The 20866-nt window shown below is 42.7% G+C and overlaps 1 protein-coding gene across 1 annotated transcript; it reads left to right on the forward strand.

The window, feature by feature from the left end:
• The first annotated feature begins 1519 nt into the window (after positions 1–1519).
• Positions 1520–20308, forward strand: erlin2 (ER lipid raft associated 2). Its single transcript, XM_075468291.1, has 12 exons — positions 1520–1602; positions 2801–2930; positions 3448–3529; positions 11463–11509; positions 11685–11746; positions 11847–11972; positions 12462–12535; positions 14244–14302; positions 16426–16517; positions 16601–16690; positions 19443–19522; positions 19605–20308. The coding sequence occupies exons 2-12, from the start codon at positions 2824–2826 to the stop codon at positions 19782–19784; spliced, it is 999 nt and encodes a 332-aa protein (XP_075324406.1). The 5' UTR covers positions 1520–1602; positions 2801–2823; the 3' UTR covers positions 19785–20308.
• The last annotated feature ends 558 nt before the right edge of the window (positions 20309–20866 follow it).

Below are 20866 nucleotides of genomic sequence, written 5' to 3' on the forward strand. Positions count from 1 at the left end.
TATTTTTCCTAAACAGCCTATTTAATATTCTACTTCCAGAATCCCATGACAGTTCAAGCTAATATGACTAAAAAAAGTTGCCGACCGCAGCTTTAATTGTGGTTCTTTTTCCACTGAATTTTTTTACGTTAAATTTTTTTCCACTGAATTTTTTTAAGTTAAATTTTTTTTCACTGAATTTTTATTTTACACTGTTGGTTTTTCAAATTCAAAGTCTGATTTTGATGCTGTAAAAATTTAATATTAGAAATTCGTATTCAAACTCTGATGGCACAGAAAAACTTCCATAATTATCAGTAGTCCAAGAGGAGCCAGAAATTCCACAGTACACAAACAAGGTAACAGGAAGTGATGCAATACGTCTTACCATAAAGCAAAACGTCAACAGGAAGAAATGTACATTTAATTGTAATTTGATATAATTTCACGGGCCACTGTAAATTTACTGATGTTCTTTACAGTGTAGATACGTATATCTATGTGCTTTTAGTGTAAGTTTTGAACCTTCCCGTGTAAAAACTACTATGTGGCGCCGATCATTACCATGAACACAGCAGCCTAAACCCAGGCAGGTCTGTTTTGAGTCTCAGCTGAATCTCAGCTTAAGTCAAGAACTCCTTCAAAGCATTCTTTATTACTAAATGTTAAGCACATGTTTACATTTGACATATTTCAGGCCACTTTTTGTGATCCAAAGCCAATAAAAACACAAATCAAAAACTCAGCTCCCTTGTCTGTGGTTCATTTGCCTACATGACAGAAATGAATGTCCTCCTCCCACTGGAGGCTGAACAAATGCTGCTTTTTGCTTGAATGGTTCAAATGATAGGCTTAGTACATTCTGAATTAATCAAATGGTTAAGCTTACTAAAACTTTCAACACAACATTGCAAAAATACTTAATTACAGCTTTAAGTTTAAAATCGTATTCTAATAAAGGTGAAAAATATACCTTAAGTGTCTACGTAAAAGTTCTCATTCAATACAAATGAATTATTTCAATATACACATGAGTGAGAATTAAATGCCAAACATTAGGCTCTGTATGAATGCTAATAAATGGTAAAAAGATATTTATTTATCATGAAGAAATACCTTTTTACCATGTCATAAGGTGTTTTTATTACGTTACAGCACATATGTGTTGCATCATCACATAAATACATGATATAGCGCTATAAATAAATGCAATAATATGACTACAAATTCCAGTCAAACATATGTTAATGTTATTACAAGTGTTTCCAACGAAACTGATCATTTCCTATCATTAGATTCTATCCGAATTAGTCTGCACTCTTGAGCAAATGTCTGCCCGTGACCAATTGTGACCTGCCAGATCAGATTATACGGAAACAAACGGAGAAAAGAAGAATGCATGAAAAAATCTGTCCAAACTGCTTTTAATGTCTTTTAATGTCAACCAGGGGCCTCAAATTGGCCAATTATGTACGCGGCTGACAGACGCTGTTTGATAACTGTCCACCGGGGGCGCTAATACAACACTACAGATGCCGAGCAGTACAGCGTGATAGAACAGAAGAAGAAGCTGCTTGTTTCTTTTGTTTATTGAAGTACGAATACTCTCAGGTCAATTTAAAGGTAAGAACAGGCGCACAAGCCGATCATGGGTGACTATTCACTCACACTACGGACTTGTTTAATGAGACAATAATTTGTTAGAATGGGATGACACGTGCCGATGTAGTTTGGCTAACTTGCAACGTTAGCAAAATGTGAAACAAAATATGGCTTTATAATACGCTTTAACACCACGGTAAGATTTTAAATATTTGTGATAATAATAGCTGAACTGGTGAAGAACTTTAAACAGGTCCCTGTCTTTGATGCCTTTAACATACAGTGATTTGCATCATGCTAATACCGTTAGCCCCAAAGCCCAGTTATCTGACTTCCGTTTAAATTAATAGACATTTTAATTCAACTTTCTTTTAAGTCATACACTATCATACTCTTTAACTTGCATTGAAAGTTCTACGGGTACAGCATCCATTCGGCTGACACTTGTTGCTTTAACATGTGTTCATTATCATGTAGTGTTAGCTCTCAAGCTTCAACAGTTATGCTGCAGTTATTGCTGTGATCTAATTCTACTTTTTCTTGCCCCTTCACTGCAACAACAACAAACAACTTTCAAATTTGTGTTTGATTGTAACTTTTGTTATTTCTGTATAAACCTGTTCCCCAAGGAAAATGTTTCCAATTCATACTAAAGAAAAACAAATGCTGGAGACCTATCACACTATAAACAAACTACATTAAGGAAATGTGTTACAATAATGTATGATTTATTGACTCAAAGGTTATATTGGAATGAATGCTTGATAAAGGTAGTTATTTGGAGACAAATCCAGTGTTGAGCCATACGGTTCACCAGATTCTCTTTGCAAATCCTTACTAACCAAAGCTGAGGCAGCTCCTCATCTGACACCCTCAGCTCGAGCTTGCGAAACAACAAACAGTTGCCTCTTCATTTTTCTACATATTTATCTGTTTAAAGGAATATCGGAGTTGTAGATGTTATCATCACTTTTTTTTTTTTATGAGTCACCAGAGGAATTATGTTTCTGAACTTTAGCCTCGATCATATTTAAGTGTGACAAGGTCAAAGTCGGAGCTGATTCCCGGATAAGCCTGAGCTGAGAGGAGATAAACCAGTGAGCAAGAAGCCAACTACTTTGTGCTACTACCGCACTACTCAGGGTGCCGAGGGTTGTCTATTTTTACGTGTAGCCGGAAGAGTGTCTTAATACTCCCATCTGCTTATTTTCACATGCAGTCTTTCACTGTTGGCTTGCCAGGATGGCACAGTGGGGTGCTGTATTCTCCATAATTGCTGCACTTGGGGGAGCAGCTCTCTTGGCGTCTGTGCACAAGATAGATGAAGGACACACTGGGGTTTACTACAGGTGAGCCTGCAGGAAGCAGTGTTTTATATTAATGCCTGAGATTGTGTGTGTTGTGAAAGTGTGACTACAAAGAGTACAGCTTCTGCTTGAGTAGTGTCTGGCGTAAGCATCTTAACAGTTATGCAGTGCGCTGTGTAATTACCTGTGCATTAAGACTGCTGTGCTGTGCAGTGCAGTGCAGACAGGCTGTGTTTTTATAGCAGACTGGATTGAAAAATCCTTTTATCTTGGTTCAGTGGAACTCTTTACACCCATCTCTTATGACTAAAGGTGCTGTCAAGACAGAAGTTCTTTATTGTGGATCTCATCAGTTTGTCACATTTCCGATGAATCTGGTTAATCAGCAATGTGGAATCTGTGTGAAATCTAGACTCCCAATAAGCAGCGAAACAACTTTCCCTCCTGAATGAGGGATGCCACCAGACTCTCAAACGATTTACATTTTTTTTTTTTTCCAGATTCCTACACTTACATTTATAACAATAACCTGTTTTTTCTATATGTGTGTGTGTCACAGGGGAGGGGCTCTCTTGACTGCCACCAGTGGCCCCGGTTTCCATCTCATGCTTCCATTCATCACCACCTACAAGTCTGTTCAGGTGGGACTGCACTACATCCTAAATTTACTTAATCTCTTTTTGTCCTTTGACACCAATTTAATGTAGAAAATATTGATATTAATATATCATATTGATATGGATGTGAACTTATTAACTTCACGCAGAAATATCAAAATTCTTAAAATACCTCGTACATGTTATAAGTCCTCTCTACAAGCGAGGATGTCTGTTGTAGTGTTCTGTTCAGACTTTATTTTTGTATTTTATCTCATACTTACCTGTTTCAAATGATCAAATACAATTGAAAAGGTACACGAATAAACTACCTGTGTAAATGCAAAATGATCTACAACCCCCCCCCCCATTTAAAACCATTAAAAGTGAGACATTTGATTGTTTCATGAAGTATATTGGCTCATCTTGGGGGATGGTACAGCAAAAGTTAAAAAAAAAAAAAAAAGACTCTTGGAAGTAAAGATGGGCAGAGTTTCAGCATTCTGCAAAAATGGGATGAGAATCAGCACCTCCAAATCTGAGACCATGGTCCTCGGCTGGAAAAGGGTGGAATGCTCTCTCCGGGTCGGGAATGAGATCCTTCCCCAAGTGGAGGAGTTCAAGTATCTCGGGGTCTTGTTAACGAGTGGGGGACGAATGGAGCAGGAGATTGACAGGCGGATCGGTGCAGCGTCTGCAGTGATGCGGGCTCTGCACCGGCCCGTCGTGGTGAAGAAGGAGCTGAGCCAGAAGGCGAAGCTCTCGATTTACCGTACAATCTATGTTCCTACCCTCACCTATGGTCAGGAGCTGTGGGTAGTGACCGAAAGAACGAAATCGCGAATACAAGCGGCCGAAATGAGTTTCCTCCGCAGGGTGTCTGGGCTCTCCCTTAGAGATAGGGTGAGAAGCTCGGTCATCCGGGAGGGGCTCAGAGTAGAACCGCTGCTCCTCCGCATCGAGAGGAGTCAGATGAGGTGGTTCGGGCATCTGGTTAGGATGCCTCCTGGACGCCTCCCTGGTGAGGTGTTCCGGGCCCGTCCCACTGGGAAGAGGCCCCGGGGAAGACCCAGGACACGTTGGAGAGACTGTTTCTCGGCAGGCCTGGGAACCCCTCGGGGTCCCCCCAGAAGAGCTGGAGGAAGTGGCCGGGGACAGGGACGTCTGGATTTCTCTGCTTAAGCTGCTGCCCCCGCGACCCGATCCCCGGACAAGCGGAAGATGATGGATGGATGGATGGATGGATGGATGGATGGATGGATGGATGGATGTTCCTCAGTATAAGATTTAAATTAATATTCTATCATCTACACTCCATAATGTGAAAGATTCAGATCATTTGTGCATCTGTGTGTGCAAGGGACAAAGCATTAAATCAGTACTGGATGCCCCTGATCTTCAGACCCTCAGGTAGCTCTGCATTAAGAACAAACATGATTCTGTCCTGGAAATCACTGCACGGGCTCAGGAACACTTCCAGAAATCCCTATTTGTGAACACAGGTCACCATGCCATCCACGAATGCAGGTAAAAGCTCTGTCATGCAAAGAAGAAGCCACATGTGAACATGATCCAGAAACACACTGCCTTCTTCTCTTGACCAAAGCTCATTTAAAATGGACTGAGGGGAAACTGAAATAATGGATGTTGCATTCTCCTAAAGAGGACAGGTGAGGGATCACACAGCATGTTACCAGCACTCGCATCCGAAGCCTGCATCTCTGATGGTATGGGGTTGCATTAGTCCTTGTGCAACTGGTAATTTGACATCTTGAAAGACGCCACCAATGCAAAATGTTATACACAGGTTTTACAGCAACAAATGCACCCATGCAGACAATATCTTTTTCAGAGAAGGCCTTACATATTTCAGCAGTACGATGTTAAACCAGTCTAGACCAACTGAGAAGATATGGATGAAACATGAAAATGTGCAAAGAAGACCCAGGACTGTTGAGCTGCTAGAATCCCATATAAGCCAAGAAAGGGGACAACATTCCTCGGTGTTAAACATGGCCCTGTCATATCACTGTTTTCTTTCCTTTCTTATATGTTTAAAAAGTCGGTGTTGTCTGAAGGTAATTTCTCCCACAAACTTTGTGGCTAAATGTGCCGTGTTCAGCAGAAACAACCTCAACCAGTTCAGAACCAGTCTTTCACTTTGTGGTGGTGGAATTTTGTCCCACGTGTCTTCAGGTTAGTGCAGCCACATGTAAAGTGTGAATTCTTTTTAACCCCCTCCACTGCATTTCAATGTCCTCATTGCGCTGTGACCAGGCCATTACAGATAAATATAATTTATTTTGATTCATTCAGACATGGACTAAAATGAACGCATGAACATGATGGGCTCAGAGCATTTGCTGGAGCCTGCATTAGTGATATATGCTGTTAAGTTGTTACAGTCTGTTGCTTTTCTGAGGAGGTGCTCATTGGGGAGTTATTGTGCAGGGACACAGCGATGATGTTAACCTTGCATAGGATTGACCTTGTGTTTATTCTCATCCACAGGGTCAGTGGCTACTTTTGCATGAACTTCAATAATAAAGCTATTATTCTTATCATAATTAAGACAAGCTTCTGAGTTGCATACATGCAGTAGGTCAGAACTCTCTATGAGTCTTGAGAAAAATAGTACAGTGCATTATATAAGGAAAAAGTAAGAGTTTGCACAATTTTGACGAGCTCGAAAGTCAATATTTGGTCTGAGCACCTTTATTCTCCAACACAGCCTGAACCCTCTTAGACCAGCTTTCTGTCATTTCTTTAAGTAGTCTTCAGGAATAGTTCTCCAGGCTTCTTGGAGGACATCCCAAAGCTCTTCTTTGGATGTTGGCTGCCTTTTGTTCCGTTCTCTGTCAACATGATCCCACACTGCTTCAGTAATGTTGAGGTCTGGGCTCTGGGGAGGATTGAGGTGCACTGCAGGACAGTGGTTGCGCTAGACTACAGGGTCGTAAAAATTCCGTCATTGTCCATTATTATCCGTCATTTTATTTTAAATGGTAATATACAGGCTTTTAAATGGTAGGCTAATATACAGGCTATATCCTAATGCTTATATTTAATAACTCGTGTTTTATTGACTTATTTTCATTTAAAAAATAATTCACAGAACAAGTGTGTATTATCTAATATTTTTTTTATTTATGCATTTCTTCAGAGATTGACGTTCGCTCACTTATGAACTCGTTTTTTTCGCTGCTAAAAACATTGCGGCTGTTGGGCATATGAACATGTTATTTTATAACGTAGTCGAACGAAGAAAATTGTAGTGAAAATACGAACAGTCCACCTAGAACAATTGAAGTGAAATATGAACAGTCCACTTAGAATGGTTGCAGTGGTAATCTGGAATTGACCTGTTGTAGCTGTAATGTAATGTAGCTCAAACCTTCCTTCTGGCCCGCATTGATTTGAATAGGGAGCTCGCTTGTGTGTAATCGAACGCATCAATTGAGACTGCTGCCGAGGCGATTGTCATTAAATTTTGAAAGACGACTTCTCATTGAGGTTTTAATTTTATTCTGAAGGCTGAACCCACGCTCAGCTGCGACGCTGGAGACTGGAATGACCAGCGCCACTTCAGCTAAAGCTCTGAAGTCGGGAAACATGTCTCCCAATGAAACGATAAGAAGCCGGCAAGAGCCTCTGAACGTGGGATTTCCCGACCATGCAAGTACTCTCTTCATCGGGAGAAAATCCTGCAGCATGCGGTCTTTCTGTACGAGAGGTGCAGCTGCATCCCGCGGTGTCCCGTAGTGGTCACAGACGCGTTTTTTTCAAGCTGTTATTTTAAGGTACAAATGTTACATAGTATTGCTTTAATATGCACGAGCTCGCCACCACCAGGTCGGGCGTGAGGTTACCGGTAGGCTACTTTTATGATTCATCATCTATCAAAGTTACAGACGGGCGGCTATCAGAACACCCTCGCGCAGCTGGCTACAATGTATCGGCCCACTGAACACCAAAGCTGCGGCTCAGATTGAAAGTTGGTGACGGCAATGAAACTTATGTAGAGTAAGAAAAATGTCATAACTTGCCTATGATTTCAATTGTGTGTTTTATTGTTATTTTTTTATTATTGGTAATGGTAATGGTCAAATCCGTCAAAATGACGGACGGCCTTCAAATTTTTCCGTCATAGCTGAAAAAAATCCGTCAATGACGGACAATTGTCGGTTAACGGTAGCCGTCCACTATTCCGGCACGTCAACTTAAAGCGGAAGTCGGCAACTTTTGAAATGAATGTGTATAAATCGTCAGCAATGGAACATTATTTCGCATTTCACCATGGCTGTGGATCTGCGAGCGAGGAGAGCTGCTGTGCTGCTGCTGCGACACAGGAGATCACATGATCTACTTTCATTGGATAACGCACTCCGTCTGCCGTGGCAAATTTGCATAAAGTTCGGCCGAGCCCAACTTTTTGACGTACCGCAGGTCCGCCGCTCGCCGTGCCGGAATCCCAGCATGCTTTGCGAGCACGGTGACAACGATCGGCCGGATTTAATTGAAAATGAATTGAATGCGTTGGATACGGCTTGACGTGCCGGAATAGTGGACGCCTAAGGCTAGGCGTCCACTATTCCGGCACGTCAACGTAACTCGCCGGATTGGATGCCTAGTTGTCGCCGTGTTGCTACTACAGTGGGTGTGTGGGGCGTGTAGAATGGCTCCGGGGGAAAGTAAATAACTTGTGATTTTAACCAACCGAAGTTTCTCCCTCTAAAAATTTGAGTTTTGGAGGGAAATTAATGTGTATAAATCGTCAGCAATGGAACATTATTTCGTATTTCACCATGGCTGTGGATCTGCGAGCGAGGAGAGCTGCTGTGCTGCTGCTGCTGCTGCGACACGGGAGAACACATGATCTACTGTCATTGGATAACGCACTCCGTGTGCCGTGGCAAATTTGCATAAAGTTTGGCCGAGCCCAACTTTTTGACGTGCCGCAGGTCCCCCGCTCGCCGTGCCGGAATCCCAGCATGCTTTGCGAGCACGGCGACAACGATCGGCCGGATTTCATTGAAAATGAATAGAATGCGTTGGATACGGCTTGACGTGCCGGAATAGTGGACGCCTACCGTAAGGCTAGGCGTCCACTATTCCGGCACGTCAACGTAACTCGCCGGATTGGATGCCTAGTTGTCGCCGTGTTGCTACTACAGTGGGTGTGTGGGGCGTGTATGGCTCCGGGGGAAAGTAAATAACTTGTGATTTTAACCAACCGAAGTTTCTCCCTCTAAAAATTTGAGTTTTGGAGGGAAATGAATGTGTATAAATCGTCAGCAATGGAACATTATTTCGTATTTCACCATGGCTGTGGATCTGCGAGCGAAGAGAGCTGCTGTGCTGTAGAGCTGTAACAAAATCCGGGTTATCCGGTTTTCAACCCGGATAAATACGTCACCCGGGCAGACCGGCAGACCGGATGGTGGCATGCATTTGATCCGCCTTAAAAAAAAAATTTAAAAAAAGATTAAACCGGAATAAATATATATATATATATATATATATATATAACGGCTCATCTGCTCGCGGCGCGCTCGGCTCTATCTCTCTGCTCGCTCGCAACTCTTAGTTGTATAAATGACTATGAGCCACACCACCACTTATGTTCCAACTTCGTAGCGTTGCATTTTTTTCTCTAGTTAAGCCAGACTCTCTTGAGCCACTTTGACGGATCCTTGCTCGGTCAGATCGTATATTGAGTTGTTTCTGTGTGGAAGCGGGTGCCTGAGTCTGGCGAATCATGCCGGCTCTGGGTGACTCACGGCCAGACGAGTCACGCGGCAGAATCGAAACTTAAAATGATCCGAGTTGGCATGGATCCGCTACTTGCCCGTCTGACCGCTGAGTCACCCAGAGCCAGCGATTCAGCGGTCAGACGGGCAAGTAGCGGATCCATGCCAACTCGGATCTTTTTAAGTTTCGATTCTGCCGGCAGCAAGGATTGTCGTCAACCCATCTGACTGCTGAAGCCTCTGTAGCTCGCTACAGGCTCGGTTAGCGTGGCTTCATGCATCTTGTACAGTCGTTGAAAAATAATCATTTAGTGATATAGGGAGGGCAAGATGATTCCATGTTGTTTACTTGTAGGTCTAAACTCAGCATTGCCTCACCTAATGCTACCACATGTGTCGCTGTGTATATACACACTAGCTGTTGTGTCTGGCTTTCAGATAAAATGGCATTGAATTATTACTTAACAAAAATAAATGAATGAACTTGTAGCCGTAGGCTGCTCTTTGATTTATCAAAATGAATTGATATGGGACAAAAAAAAGGCGAGGCGCATAGCCACTAAACGGCAGAAAGTTTTTTTTTTTTTTTTTTAATAAGTGACTCAAGTGATTCAAGTGATCCGTATAACTCGAATCCCCTCCTCGAAATGATCCGATCAGCCCGGATCACCCAAAAGATTCGAGTTAAGCATCTCTACTGTGCTGCTGCTGCGACACAGGAGAACACATGATCTACTGTCATTGGATAACGCACTCCGTCTGCGGTGGCAAATTTGCATAAAGTTCGGCCGAGCCTAACTTTTTGACGTGCCGCAGGTCCGCCGCTCGCCGTGCCGGAATCCCAGCATGCTTTGCGAGCACGGCGACAACGATCGGCCGGATTTCATTGAAAATGAATTGAATGCGTTGGATACGGCTTGACGTGCCGGAATAGTGGACGCCTACCGTAGGGCCATTTCAGACCAGGGCGGCAAAGCGTGGCGGAACGGAAGCGATTTTCACCGGCGGAGGTGAAAATACATGGAAACAGATCTGTCCTTGCACGCCGACGCGGCGGTAGTCGGGCGGTAGCGGCGCGGAGACGCCTCCGTCCCGCGCTGCTTTTGGAAAATAGAACTCGAGCGGAATTTGGACGGCAGCGGCCGGCGGCGGCCGGCGGTGTCCCGTTGAAATGAATGGGGAATGCAGACAGGGCTGGAGCAGAACTACCGCGGCCGCGGACTGTCCGGTGTGAAAAGCCAAGTTGAACACAACGCCTGATAACCGGCGTAAGACTGCCGTCGTTTCGCTGCCGCCACGCTCTGGTCTGAAATCGGCCTAACGCGACCTCTGCTGCAGGATATCACATCATCACATGAATACAGCAGTCCTGTTGGTAAAAGTGACAGAAAGAGAGCGCTAGTAAGGATCCAGCCTCCATTGAAAATATGCCCATTAAATGGGGATGTGAGTTCAAATGAAAAAATATTTCCAGTTTTACTGCCTGTTCGGATCTCCTGCTTGGAGCTGGATGTTTTCCAGCACACAGGCTGAAGAAAGAGACCATTGAGAAGCCTTATATAAATCTACACTGAAGCAGACACGGAGGATGAAGTCTGCTGTTGCTCTGCTGCTCCAAGAAGGGGAAATGAAAATATCTACTGTTGGCTCACTTGCTACATGTTAAAGTCTGGCAGTTATTATTCAGCCTTAAAATTCATCTGTGTTTCTCAAAATTGTACTTTTCAAAGTCTTTGCTATTTAAAAAAAAAAAAAAAAAAAAAAAATCTCTCTTTTCATTAGTTCATTACAGCGCATGCAAAAAGAAAGTAGCTCGCTTCGAGTAGTCAGGTCTGATTCCACCAGGGTTTTATGTGGCCCCATTTTGCTCGTGGTGGGTCATGTAACATATAAGAACATCTTATGGACACAAAAGGGGACTTTGAGAACAAACCTAAGAATCCAGTCCAACAGTCCTGTGATTTTGTTCTGCTTCTTTGAAGGTTGTAGAGAACAACTCTTCCAGTTGCTGTTTATCCTGTGTGCATGTTTGAAGCACGGCTTTCTTTTGTGTGATGTATTGAGTTGCCTGATTTCATGCAGTGTTGATGGATTTACTCTCAGCCCCACCATTGTGTTTTCCTTTACTGGCTAATTGCTCCAGAAACAAAGAAAGGAAATGCAGAATATGAGAAAATAACAGTTTAAATAACACATTAAACTTGTCAAAATGTGTTTTTGTCTCGCAGACGACGATACAGACAGATGAGGTGAAGAATGTACCGTGTGGGACAAGGTAAGTTTGCGGCTTCGGTTTTCTTAAGTAGAATCACATGTTGTCTCCAGACTTTTGGCATTCATTACGTGGTCCACGTAGGCAGCCAGCACATCATCACCCAGACCGAAAAGCTCCTTTCATTTCACACAGGTGTTTGGGTAAAACTGACTTCATTTTCTGTTTTTTCTTTCAGTGGAGGAGTAATGATTTACTTCGACCGCATAGAAGTAGTCAACTTTCTCATTCCATCAGCAGGTATGCACAAAGTTAATCCTAAATTACAGACATTATGGAGTCAGTAGCGTTTTGTTTTTTTGCTGTTGTGTTACTTGAGCACCCGTTTGCCCCTCTGCAGTGTATGACATTGTGAGGAACTTCACAGCAGACTATGACAAAGCTTTGATATTCAACAAAGTGCACCACGAACTCAACCAATTTTGCAGCGTTCACTCACTGCAGGAGGTCTACATTGGCCTTTTTGGTGAGTACAGAAGCCTGTAAACTAAATGCCCATCTTGTAACTGTGAATTTTGCTCTAATACAGCAAAGGTTATATGAGTGTAGGGGGGTTGTCATTAATAGTGCAGAATGTGATGGTCAGTCACTGTCTTTGCTAAGTTTCCCTCCAGTTTGTGAAGTAATTTTCTGAAAGTTTAAGAGGTCAGCCTCAAAAATCTTGTATCATGCAAATGTCTTTTTCTGTCCTTCTATATAGTGTAAAAATGGCCAATTATAAACCCCTCTGCAACCAAAGAAGAATTATTTGAAATGTCATTTAGAAAGCAATGCAAGTGCCACTCAGCTCAGTGTCCTGTCATTCTCTGCTCGAACACAGGTTTCATTATTGGATAGATTTTGAAATTTAGGAGATTCGCTGTGAAAAATGGGAGAACATGAAACCACCGGCTTAAAGTTATTGTTACATGTTTGAAAAGGGCTCACCACTCTTTCCTTATACCCCCCCCCATAGACCAAATCGATGAAAACCTCAAGCTGACACTACAAGAAGACCTAACATCCATGGCGCCTGGGCTTATCATACAGGTACAGTGAGACTACAAGTTCAGTCTGGGCAGCACCAGATTTAGCAAGGTTACAGTATGTTGTTAAAGGCGCGTGGTACTCATGACTTCAAGGACTGGTGAGTTGATTCCTGTCTTTAAACTCCTTCTGTGAATACTTGTTTCCTCTAAAACATACGACATTGTTAAGAGTCGAGGACTATAGACTGCAAACTGAGCAGACACGGGTGAAAATCCATCCATCACCCCGAGGTTGGGTTGCTGGGGCAACAGGTCCAGACATCTCTCTCCCCAGTGACACTCCAGCTTCCCCTGGGGGGTCCCAAGACATCCCCCAGGCCCAAAGGGATATATAATCCCACCAGGGATGACCCACAGAGCTATAATGTTGTAACCTAGTGGTTTTTAAGAAAGACTCGCACTAAATCTCCGGTCTCCTACTTATACAGGACACATATGTGCAAACACAGAGATTCACGCTCCCTCATGATGTTTTCTTAAATATGCTGCACCCGGCTGTAAAGTAGCGGCCTTCTGGCGCTCTTCAAACAAAGTGAATCATTGCTAAATAAATTTTCAGCTGGCGTTTGTACGTGTACGTGTCTGTGTTTCTGTAGCAGCGCTGTGTGAGGCTGTCAACTTCCATCCATCCATATTTTATACCCGCTGAATCCGTTGGTCGGGTCGCAGCAGTCGGGCGAGAGGCAGGGTACACCCTGGACAGACCGCCAGACAAACAACCACACACTTACTCCTAGGGACAATTTAGAGACACCAATTAACCTAACATGCATGTTTTTGGACAGTGGGAGGAAGCCAGAGTACCTGGAGAGAACCCATGCATACACAGGGAGAACATGCAAACTGCACACAGAAAGGGCCCAGCTGGGAGTTGAACCTGGAACCCTCTTGGTGTGAGGCGACGGTGCTAACCACTACACTGTGCAGGCCACTTGCACTTGTATTTGTATATATTACATAACATTGATGTAGCAGATACTTGTCCACAGCAACTCACAGTACAGTAGTGCAACCCTGTCTGTCAACTTCAAAATTGCAAATTATTACCTAATTAGATGCTCATTTTCTGTTTTGATTAGTGTTAGGATATCAATGTTTTGGACAATTGTTGTGCCTTTTTAAGGAATACCAACAACACTAGACTGTAGTACAGAACCGCAGAACCAGTGCGGTGAAGTTGTCACTAATTATGGCAAGAAAATGAAACCCAGTCCTTGCAAACTTTTTATATTCTCCAAACTTTCTCAGCTTTTGCAGCACTTCTGGATCAATTTTCATGATTACATATAACAAGGTTTCTTCTGGGAAGTGGAATATTGGGTAAGATTGTAAGACTAGAGAAGGATCTTAAGGGTTTTTCTTTTATGATGACTTAATCTCCTCTCTGTAGCCACAGTGATGCACACATTTTACTCCAGAGTATTAAATGCTTGACTGGGCTTTAGCAGCCTGGCCTTTTATTCCCAGTAACTCTCCAGAAACCGCTGAAATAACAACTGCATTCTATTGTGAAAAATAAATGGATGTTCAGTTTAGAGGATTTAGATCTTTATCAAGAATGTTTTTGTTGTTGGCGCTCATCCAACTGCCTTCTTTTCTTCAGAAACTCCCCTGGTGGTGAAAATCCCCTTTTTTTTTTTTTTTTTAGTCATTGTTCTGTCTCTTCCCAAAGCTAAATGTGCCCTTCTCTCTCCTTTTGTGGTCTACAGGCAGTGCGTGTTACGAAACCCAACATCCCAGAGAGCATCCGCAGGAATTACGAGCTCATGTGAGTTCCACCCCCCCCACCCCCAAACCCTGAAAAAACAAGCCTGTTCAGTGTATTTATTTTCCCTCCCAAATGAATAGAGCTGATGTGCATCCAACTCAAGCCGCCATGTCCTGTTGTCAAGGAAGACAAGCATGTTCACGCACTGATATAAAACAGTGTGTGTCCATGCTTCACGAGTCAAAACCATGTGCTTAGCTATTGCAGCTTGCAGTAAATTATATGCACTTCAAACGAGGCATACACACTGACATATTGTGGACAGATTTCAGATCTTAGAAAAAAAACTAAGCATTGACTGAGTTAGTTGTGTGTGAATACTCACTGTGGTGTCCCAAGTGCACTGCAAAAAGAGATGAGAGGCTCTTCTGCACACTGAGGCTAAAATGATGCCGCAAGATCCTCATCTCACACTTTTATCAGCTGGCATTAATTTCTGTGTGTTCAGATGAGATCTGTGAGACTCACAAAGACGTCCCAGTCTCTGAAGTTCTGTCTTGCTTTACATTCCGTTGTTATGGGAGATGGTGAGTGAGGAGCACAAATGGTGAGGGTGAGGCCCCGTTTACACGATAGGAAGACGCAGATATTTTCCTGCGGTTTGGCCTCTCATTTACACCAAAACCCCGTTTTTATCACAGAAAACGATTGTTTCTAAAACCTCCGGCCAAAGTGGAGATTTCTGATAACGCCGGTTATGTGTTGCCGTGTCAACTGGGAGAAACGGCGTTTTAGGTTCTTAAACGTCACATTATGCGCCAGAAAATGCTTAACGTCATGCGAGCGCCTTATGTTTACAGTTTGTTTGGCTACTGATCAGGATTATCATGGATGATGTTAAAGTTCTACTAATTTTTACGTTTGTGCAAACGATTCTGGCCTTATTGCATTTGCCACCCCAAACCTGCTCGCACAGTTCAAAATAGAGGAGCACCACTCTTCCGTGGCCGCTCCTGCGTCCAGTATCCACTGACTGTCTATATTTCCCTCTTATTGCCTTCAGTTTTGTTGTGATATTTTCTCGTGTTATCTCCTCCTTCACATGAGGAAAGTCCTCGATTCTGAGGATTTTGATTGTCTTGCATGGCTTTGTTCCTTTCCCTACAGTGCCGCCAATAGGTTTGGCATAGTTATTATGGCGCTTGACGGCGTATTTATGCGGGTTGATGTAAATGACAAGTTTTTTTAAAACGATGTTGTGTGCATGATGTTATTATTGAAAACGGAGGGGGGGAAATATTCGTTTCTCTAAATACCCGGCTATGTGTAAATGTGGCCTGAGACGAGCATGGTGAAGTAACTCCGGTCTGTTCAGGGAACTGAGAAGTATTTGGTCGAACTTGAAGAGAAACAAATTGTTCCTTTCTCTAAACAGGCAATTAAAGGTGATTCAGACTGAGCCAACCACATTTTTTCTGGTATTTCAGCTCTTTCTCACGCTGGCTGTAGGTTTGTTTTTCCTTTCACAGGTTTCGCCACGACATGTCGCCTGACCAAGTCTTTCTCATGCTGTCATTGGCTGTTGCTCCTTAACTTTTCTTCTGACTCTGAGATGTGTAACACACTTTTTGCTTTGTTATAGACTGGGACGACTCCACAAGCCTCACAAATCACACGTAACAATTGATGAGTGCTGATCAAACCACCCATTTTGCCTCAGATCAGGGCCATTTAGGCCATATATGAAAAAAAATATCTATATACTGTAGATGGATATATTTTCTCACTTTCTGCACACATGACTCTAATTTCTATGTATTACATGATTTGGCCTCTTGCATTCCTCTGTCCTGTCTGTCAAGAGTGTAGTTTTGGTTTTACTTTCTATTGAGTGATCAGATCAGGTTTACACTCACTGTTGAGCTTCTCTGACAGTGTAGATGTTGGTGATGCTGACCCTTGTCTAGATAATTTGTTTGCCATCTTAATATGGATCATTGCTATTACAAATGATGTTTGAAAAAGATTTTTAGGAATCAGATTTTTTCCACCGAGGCTGACGGCATAATCCCAGATGTGGTGTGCAGACTGAGCATTTTGGTCCACGTTTCCAAGGAACAGGCGTCCTTGCGTTGAGCAGTAAAGCACATGTAAACCTTTAATGTAAATGTTTGTGTTTGCAGGGAGAGTGAGAAGACGAAGCTGCTGATCTCCCAGCAGACTCAGAAGGTCGTGGAGAAAGAGGCAGAGACGGAGAGGATTAAAGCTGTGATTGGTGAGAAAAAGGAAACGATCAAACTAAAACAGCAATTTCAGATACAATAGGCTCCAAGTGGACCAAGCTTCTTTATTTTATAGAGGCTGAGAAAGTGGCGCAAGTTGCAGAAATCAAGTTTGGGCAGAAAATCATGGAGAAGGAAACGGAAAAGAAGATCTCTGAGATTGAAGGTTGGTATCAGCAGATAACGGGAAGGCTGTCCTGAGGCAAAGTTAGAAAATCTGAACACTTTTCGGATCTCTCAGTGTGATTTGAATGTTAACACATTGAATACCGGCGGTGTTTACGGAATTATGTCGTAGAATCCCAGCGTTCTAAACCATTTTTTGACGTTTTTTGTACAGTTACAGCATATTATGTGATAGGGCCACTGAAACATGTTATGGCTTGTTTGAAAGCTGAGACTTTAAACTCTTTGTGGGTCAAAACTGCGTGTCTCTAGGTGCCGCCATTAGCGAGCTATCCTTAGCTAAACCAAGGCGGGAATCCACCAAAATCAACAACAAACTGAGATATCGGGGCTTTTGTGAAACGTGCGCTCTTTCAGCCTGTCGCACTTTAGATACTTACATATCCGGGTCAGAGGATTTGCATCGTGTCGCATGTTGCAAAGCTAACCTGTTCATAAGACCGCCTCCTTATGCCTGGTTTATAGTCGGTAACGCAAGACGCAACGCAAGACGCAAGCCGCAATGCAAGCCCTTGCGCGGTTGCAAGCCCCCCCTTGCGTGCTTGCGTGTGTCACCTCAATTTTCTAAACTTCACGCAAGACGCAAGCGCAAGCCACTGGCTGTGGTCGAAACCGCCTACTACTTGATCGATCTGACAGTATGCAGAGCGTTTACACACAGTGCACTTCACTCCTGCCCGAGCCGAAATCAGCCGGCCTGAAAAGCTGATTTCCCTTAAGCTATAGGCTAAACTCTGTAAATATATAACTTTAGCAACATTTGAAACATTTTCAGGTGAGAAAGTAGTCGTTTAGACCCCCAAGGTGTTGAAAATCTGACAAAATACCGGCTATTTACAAGAAGAAGAAGAAGCATGAATCTATGGAAGAGAGACTTGCCAAAGAGCTCCTGGCGGTGAATTTCCTTTCATCGTAGTAGGCTTGTCATTGAAAAAACCCGCTACTCCACCTACTGTCCTGGCGGTGAATCGCCACGCAGCACACGCAAGCGCCGACAAAGCAAAATGAAGTAAACGTCTCGAGCCATTAACATACGCGCAAGACGCAAGCGCAAGGGCAGTTAAAAGAAGTATAACTCAGCCTTTAGACTTGTCGCGTGTCTTCTTCTCCTTCTTGTTGTTTGTGTATGTTACTTTACCGCCACCCTCTGGAAACCGACACGATTGCGATTGGACAAAATGCGGAAATGCACAACAATCAATGCAGCGTTATCAAAATTGTTGAGTTGACGCAAAGCCATTGGCGTAATGATCAAAATGTCCAGATGATGACACCAGTTTTTGACTGCCATCTATGTCATTTCTGTTCATCACATAATTACAAAAATCACACAGAATGTGCATTAGAATGTATAGACTCAGAATCCATAAAAAAAAACGTAAAAACGTATTTTTACCATGTGGGAGTCAACGCATGGGCAGTAAAAACGTAGTTTTACGTGACTTGGGAGTCAATGTGTTAATGTGACACAAATCAGACAGAATTATGCTCACATAACAGTGTAAACCTTGTTTAAATGTTATTCTTTCAGAATTCAATTCTTAAATATTGAAAAAGTCAAATAAGCAATACGTAAAAGGACACTTTTCCTACAAACAGGAGAAAGACAGCTGTGTTCTCGCTACATCTTCCCCAATCTGTTTGCTATCTTTTTTTAACTATCACTAATGGGAAAGAGTTCAAAGGCAGTGCTTACTGTAATAGTGCCTTTTAACTAAACTTTGTGAATACAATTATGTCCCACTCTGTTTCTGAGTACTGCCGGTTGATCAGCAAGCTCTGCTTTCACTTATGAGAAAGACGAAGAACAGCTGTCAGCAATATAAAGCAGCAGGGTTACTATCAATGAGTCCTCTCATAGTTGCATACATGGGAGCTAACAAAGTGCTCCGATTTCTATTATATATGCCTCTTTCCCACACATTTCCATGTAACGCTCATCTGCAGTAAACAATGTTCTCAGCCAGAACAATCCAAGTACAAACACAACAAAACTGAACCACAGTTGCATCACACATGAACAACTAGGACTCTGATTTAACAGTGTGGTGAGTCTTTGCATCCCCCAGCATGAAACCGTCATCAGTCAAAGCCTCTGCCCCGCCAAGTACATGTACAGCACATTTCCAATCATGTGTTCGGTCTTGTCTCCACCACTGTCATTGGGCTCAGGTCCAGAATGAAGCCAAACAAAAACAAACAGAAATGGCAGACCACGAGTGAAAGGATTGTCTTCTAATACTATAAAAGGCAAAGACATCTTTTTTTTTTTTTTTTTTTGTCTTCGACACGGATTCATATCTAAAATGAAGCACAATCAAACTTTTTGTCCCTTGTGGGCATCTTGAAGAGCAGATTTCATTTATCACTTTTGCAGAAAGAGGACTCGGATCATGTAGAAGCCCGAATAACAGCTGAAAGAAATTCTGGTTCCACACTCCTGCATGCTGACTCACTGCTGCGTTAAACAACAACCACCAGTGTTATCAGCTTCACTTGTTTGAGTCACCATTTACGGTTACTGTGAAGAACTACCAGGAAGACTTAAAAACAAAATGAGGACGTAAAGTAGAGCATCAGAGCTCATTCTAATTGAAAAGAAACTGCAGATGTTTTTGAGCATTGCTTTGCTGTATGAGTCTTAAAGCTAGCGTTGAGGTCAGAAGCTTATTTGTAGGTGTCAGCACCTACATCACATTTGACTCTTGACAGTGTTTGTTTGTTGTTGATAGACGGTGCTTACCTGGCCCGGCAGAAAGCCAAGGCCGATGCCGAGTTCTACACATCACAGAGAAATGCAGAGTCTAATAAGGTAAAGAGACGACAGAAATACTCATCCCAGGAAAGTCCACACTCTTCCTGCATGTATCTGAACCCTGTCGCTCCTCTCACAGGTGAAGTTAACTCCTGAGTACCTGCAGCTAATTAAATACAAGGCCATCGCAACCAACAGCAAAATCTACTTTGGAAACGACATACCTCGGATGTTTGTGGACTCCAGCTCTGCAGGAAGTTCAGGGAAGGCCTCAGCAGCCCTGGACATTATTGGTGAGCAGGTCCTGGACCTGGATTAATAAGGAGTGCAGTGGGACCCACGGGACCAGCCAAGAGTGGAGGACTTTCTGCTGGTGGGCTGGAGTCTGGCGCTTTGGTTTTACAGGTTCTCCCAGTAGCTCACAGAAGCTAAGCTGTCCAAGGCCTGTTTTTCTCACATTTTGAAATCCCTGCTAGATGTCGCCTTGCAAGTTTGACCAGGATGTAAAATTCTTCAGCCTCACAGCAGCTGAGTTTCATAATGAGGCTTCCCCCTTTTTGCTACTCTGTCCTGGTGGATAGACATCACCTATACGTTAAATTGTAAATTTGAAAAATACAGCACTTGTGGGTTTGTAATAAGCTCCCTTCAACTGACATTTATCTAAAATCATGAATGAAAAGAATTGTCCCTGCATTTAAAGAAATTAGAAAGCAGTTTAGAGAAAATTCTGACATTTTTCAACCTGGTTTAAATGTTTTTCTTGTAAAATATCGATAGACACAGAAATATTTGCAATAAAAAAGCCGTGTTGTCCTTGTTTAATAAATTGAGCCCCATCTATTTTTTAGATACTGTTGCTGTTTCAGCCAAACTTTCAAAGTTGAGTTAAGTCGAACTGCAGTTATTCCCAGACTTTGCCATTTAACTGAACTACTCGTCCTTGTTCTTTTTCGTATGAATCAATTTATTTAACTGAAGTTTGTCAGATGCTCCGACGCTGTGTGAGAAAAAAACGCCACACATCTCTGAGTGAGATCATTGTACTTCTGAGTCTAGCATAATTCACCGCACAGATATTGTCTTCGAGTTAGTTAAATGGTGGTTTTGTCAGGTGACGTTGCTGTTATGAAATCTGGATTTTATTAGAGCAGAGCGACGGTCTGAAAACATGTTTTAAGGTGTTGATTTTCAGGCTCAATGGGCTGAATTTTCAGTCATGGTTTCTGACACATTCAGCAGTCTGACAAAAGAAACAGAAAAATATGTGAATGGGAGCAGTTTTATTTGGAATCACTGTACTATTTTTGCAAAAAGATGCCTGTACAGAGCCCCTGGTTCCATTCGAGTCTAGTTGAACGGATACATGCATGAACGATTATATCATCTTGGTGTCTCAAT

The sequence above is a fragment of the Odontesthes bonariensis genome, chromosome 6 (assembly GCF_027942865.1).
Source record: "Odontesthes bonariensis isolate fOdoBon6 chromosome 6, fOdoBon6.hap1, whole genome shotgun sequence".
Classification (NCBI taxonomy): domain Eukaryota; kingdom Metazoa; phylum Chordata; class Actinopteri; order Atheriniformes; family Atherinopsidae; genus Odontesthes; species Odontesthes bonariensis.